The sequence below is a fragment of the Morone saxatilis genome, unplaced genomic scaffold (assembly GCF_004916995.1).
Source record: "Morone saxatilis isolate NCDOM2014 unplaced genomic scaffold, NCSU_SB_2.0 Contig16, whole genome shotgun sequence".
Lineage (NCBI taxonomy): Eukaryota > Metazoa > Chordata > Actinopteri > Moronidae > Morone > Morone saxatilis.
The window spans coordinates 10902213-10906762 of NW_023339718.1; the positions used below are offsets into that span (position 1 = coordinate 10902213).

At 36.5% G+C, this 4550-nt stretch overlaps 1 protein-coding gene across 1 annotated transcript in view; it reads left to right on the plus strand.

The window, feature by feature from the left end:
* ccser1 (coiled-coil serine-rich protein 1) overlaps positions 1-4550 on the plus strand; it is a 108291-nt gene that overhangs the window by 15511 nt on the left and 88230 nt on the right. The window contains exon 5 of the mRNA XM_035658228.1: positions 3102-3192. Coding sequence (XP_035514121.1) covers positions 3102-3192 — 91 coding nt within the window. The remainder of the gene's footprint in view (positions 1-3101; positions 3193-4550) is intronic.

Sequence of the window (4550 nt, forward strand, 5' to 3'; positions counted from 1 at the left end):
ACACACACACACAGACAGAGGTGTGGTTGAATAGTTAGGCTTGTCACTAAGCATTGAGGCTCTTGTACTTAGATGGGAGGAGATCGATACAGAGAGTGGCTGTGAAGTTGTTTATGTCCAAACAACAGTGATGAGAGCTGAACAGAGTTGGTTATTGGATTTTCAGATCCATCTGCATCTGCAGAGACTCAATGAGACTGGTGCATAGTAGATTATGGCTCTTGATATTTCACTTTGGTTAAAGCATTTCATTTTTTTAAGTGCACAAAAGTTCAGACTCAGGTTAAGTCTTTCAACCATTTTGAAGCGCTCTGAAAGCCTGTAGTAGGTATCAACCACTCATGAATGTCTAATTGTCTAAAAGGTTGTTTGATGTAATAAGTGTATACAGATCAGGTCAAAGCACTATTAATAATGAATAATTAGCCCTTTTGGCCTTGTGGGCTTATCAGACTGCTGAGATTTGCTGCATCAGGATAATTCAGTTAACTGCATGAGTACTAAAAACAACAACTTTGTGTTGGTTACCAGTATTCCTTAGGTCTTATACGTACGTACATGGTATACTGTCTAAATCAAACATGTAGAACTATCTGTAAATATTATTGTACTGTAGTGTTGCCATGTCCTTTTGGGTCCAGAGTAATTGGAAAGAAGCCTGCTGACGGTGAACGCATGGTAGTGAAGCCCGTGTTTACAGTTGAGTTGAGATGAGTATTTTTGAGGGACATGCACATTTATGTTTTAACCAATTTAGTCCATTTTAGTTAGTATTTGTATATGGCTACAATAATTATACTCTTTCTTATGCAAGGCTATGTAGTGTTTTTATCCATTTATTTGCCCTTCTTTATTGTTGTAGCTACAACTTTTTTTAATGCAGTAGATTTCCCTTTGATGACCATCAGGTGGCAGCATTGGCTTTTGAAATGCAATTGAACCAAAGGGAGCATTATGCATCACTATAACCTCGTAATAATACCAAGATCATGGGAGCATTTACTGAAAGATTACAAATGAAGATTTTGTGGTGGGTATTAAGTGATGAAAAATGACTCCCAATATTCATGTGGATAAGGGGGTGGGAAAATTGTATCAGTAATTTCTAAAAATGAAGTACTTCTCAAGAAATATTGACACTGTAATGTGGGCAGAGATACTGCTGATAATTCAGAGCCACCCAGGATGGAGGGAAGATTTGTAAAACATGGATTATTATGCTTGAATTATTTTATGTATTTTGGAGAACATTGGCTCTGATGTTTATTTAAACATATATTTGTATATTCTTTTTGTTTAACAGGTGTTTTAGAGTGGTACACTCATTGGTTTATATTTCATGCAGTCTGAAAGGTGGGAGGTAGATAAAGGCGGGGGTACACAGGTGAGATACCTCTGGGTTTGATATGAGGCCCACTGGGGGATTTATGTGGTACTGGGTTTGTCATAACTTAGTACTCCAACACCAAACTTAATTGTGGTTTAGGGGTATTTACACAAAATAATTTTTCTTTACCTTTGTAAGTAAATACCTGTAATGTAAAATATACCTTTCTATGTTTAGTGTATACATAACATTTTCTGGTTTCTTTCTACTGTTTCATTCTGGCAAACCCTGTTCTGTAAGGTACGGTTGATTAAAAAGACAGTATATTTTAAGTAGAGCTTTGAAAGTCACATGACTAAGTACTGGGGCTTCTTGTCTTTCCCATTGAGAGAAAAGAGTGAAAATACTCTAGATTTGCTAGTTTTTCTTGTTCAGCAGGTCTTTTTCTTGTTCAGCAGGTCTTTTTCATCTGTCAACGAAACGTTGACAGATGTTACCCAAAACTACAGCCTCATTTAGCACATTCATTGCTTTTTCAAACCAAACCCTAATGATCCCCACATAACAGGAGTAGCAGTAAGTTTTCATGAGCTTGGATGCACTGATGAGGGACTAAAGACCTCATTAAGTGCAGGCAAAGTGGAAAAAAAAAATTACCTAATAACATGCTAATACCCTACCAAATAACTAAAATAACATTGCTAATGTTGATACAATCTTTCTGGTTGGGATATCTCTTTATGAATGTCGTGAACCACCTGGACTACTTTGATGAAAATCGTTTAATGATTTGCTTTAATGTTGTCACATCTTAAAGTTACTGGTTACTGGTGGCCTAACAGTGATTGGGGTTGATTGCTCAACTACAGGTCCCAGAATTCTGGTGGCAGCGAAACAGACTATTGTCATTTTAATAAAGAAGTCAGGCAATAATTGGCCTTTATAGATCATTCTGTGAGCAATTGAGATCTGATTGCATGCTGCACACGGCATGAGTCTGCGAACAGCAGGGCACAGTGAAAGGAGATGGTTATTAGGCTGAGAAGTTAGAGGTGTGCTGCCTGTCGCCTATAGCTCTTCATCTTACTGTTCATTGTGGCTGCTCCTTCTTGTTCCATTACTCCTTGCAATATTTCTAACTGATATGCTGTCAAAAAATGACCATTTTGTTTTGTAGATGCATTTTTGATGAATGATAGCGGCCTGCACTAATGTCACTGACACATTGCATTCCCTGTGACTACTTCAGAATAAAAGTCAACTTGTGTTTCTCCAGTGAAATGCTTTTAATGTGAAGGTGTAGTATCAGGAAATGTTCGGTTTGCATTAGAAGTAACATAACACAGCGTTTTATAGAGGAATGTTGCCACAGACACACAGTTTGTAATTCTGCAAATATATAAATATTGCAGTACTAACTAATAATCAGTGGTCCATAGGCTCAATCACCATTTTGTTACATCATTTGGAGATAGATGGTGACTTAGCAGACATTTATTTAAATGAAAATCTTCCAAATTATTACTTTAACTCTATTTTTAATTAGTATTTTATGTTTCTTTTCCTCTGTTTTTGTTGTACCTGTTAGATATTAATGAGTGTCGTATTAAAACTGTTCATCATAATGACATGTTTGGACCAAAAGTTTAATTCCAATAGTATTTTTCTCTATTAGGAATACACACAGAACAAATACAGAACATTATAATTATTCATTATTATTTTGTCAAATGTATATTAATTTAAGTTTTGGGGTTTTGCTTTTTTTCTTCAGGATGTTTTAAACAACCTGGGCTCCTCAGAACTAGATGAAGATGATCTTATGTTAGACCTGGACCTCTCTGACGATCAGCGACATCGACACGGTAACTTTTTCACTTCAGATCACCTGAAGTCTTTATGGCAAGTGCGTGGTTGGAGGACAGGGCATGGGAAGATACAGATGATACACAGACATAGATTTCCTCCCATTCATTGTGTTGCTGTTTCTCTAGAAAGAAGTTAAGCATTCTTAGAAACTAAGCATTCAAATGAAGAGGGAATCTGTAACATACAAACTTGCCTTTTATCTATCCCTCCTTCTACTCAAGTGAATGTCTGCTCATTTTTTGTGTCATTCTTTTTTCCTTCTTTCTTGCTTTCCTCTTGTTGCTGTCTTTCTCTCTCTCTGTGTTTCTCTTCACTCTCTGTCTCTCTTTTTCCTCATTAAGCCACCTCCATTCCATCACCTTAAAACATGAAACCAGTACTCTGGCTGTTTCTTTTAACATGTGCCACGACTTTGATGTAGCTGCCTCATTTACAGCGATTTATCTCCGTTGTTGTTTTGGCATTTCAGTGACACTCCTCCTGACATGCCTCATGGTTGAAAAGTGACTGTCAGAGGAGAATTATTGCTTGTGTTCTGCCACAGTGCAGCAAGGAGTGCCAAACATAGTAACCTCAACCTCCTTTAATGTGAGGAAATCTTTATATTAAAAAAATGAAGGCGTCTGTAACCACACCGAACGTGGACTTTTTTGTTAATTCTTAATATGTTCATGAAGAAGGTATTTACTATTTCGCTGTTGTGAGTAGATGTACTGAAGCGAAGTGATTGATTGCATTTGCAAGCACTATTCTTATTTAATCATTCCTTGCAGGAACATTATTGTAATTGGGGAAAAATTGCAAGCTCTTGCAAATACTGTCAGTATTGATTATGTTTTTGGTGATCTCAGATTGCATATATTTGCTTTGTATTAAATAATACACTGTAAAGGGCCAGTGTGTAACATTTAGGATGATCTATTGACAGGAATGTGATATAACACTCATAGGTATGTTTTTCATTAGTGAATAATCACCTGAATATAGGAATCGTTGTTTTCTTTTCTTACAATGAGCTGTTTTTATCTGCAGACACCACAGGTCACTTTCCATAGAGTCGACCATTATGGCACTGATCGAAGTCAATACTTCTGATTATCAAAAGGTCTTGTCATTCATTACTCAATTTTGGTAATAAACTGTATACAAATTAATCAGCGTCCAGTATATAATAATAATAATAATATAGTCCAGTACTGTACAGATATTCATTTTTTTCATTTTAGTACAGTGATCCAGGCTGAATAAAGTGCGCAGAGTAAAAAAAAAACAGTTTTTCCAGCTGCTCCCAAGTCTTTGAACAGCTTCACTCTTTGAAGTGAGTAATTACATGTAGGGATGGGGATCGAAACCC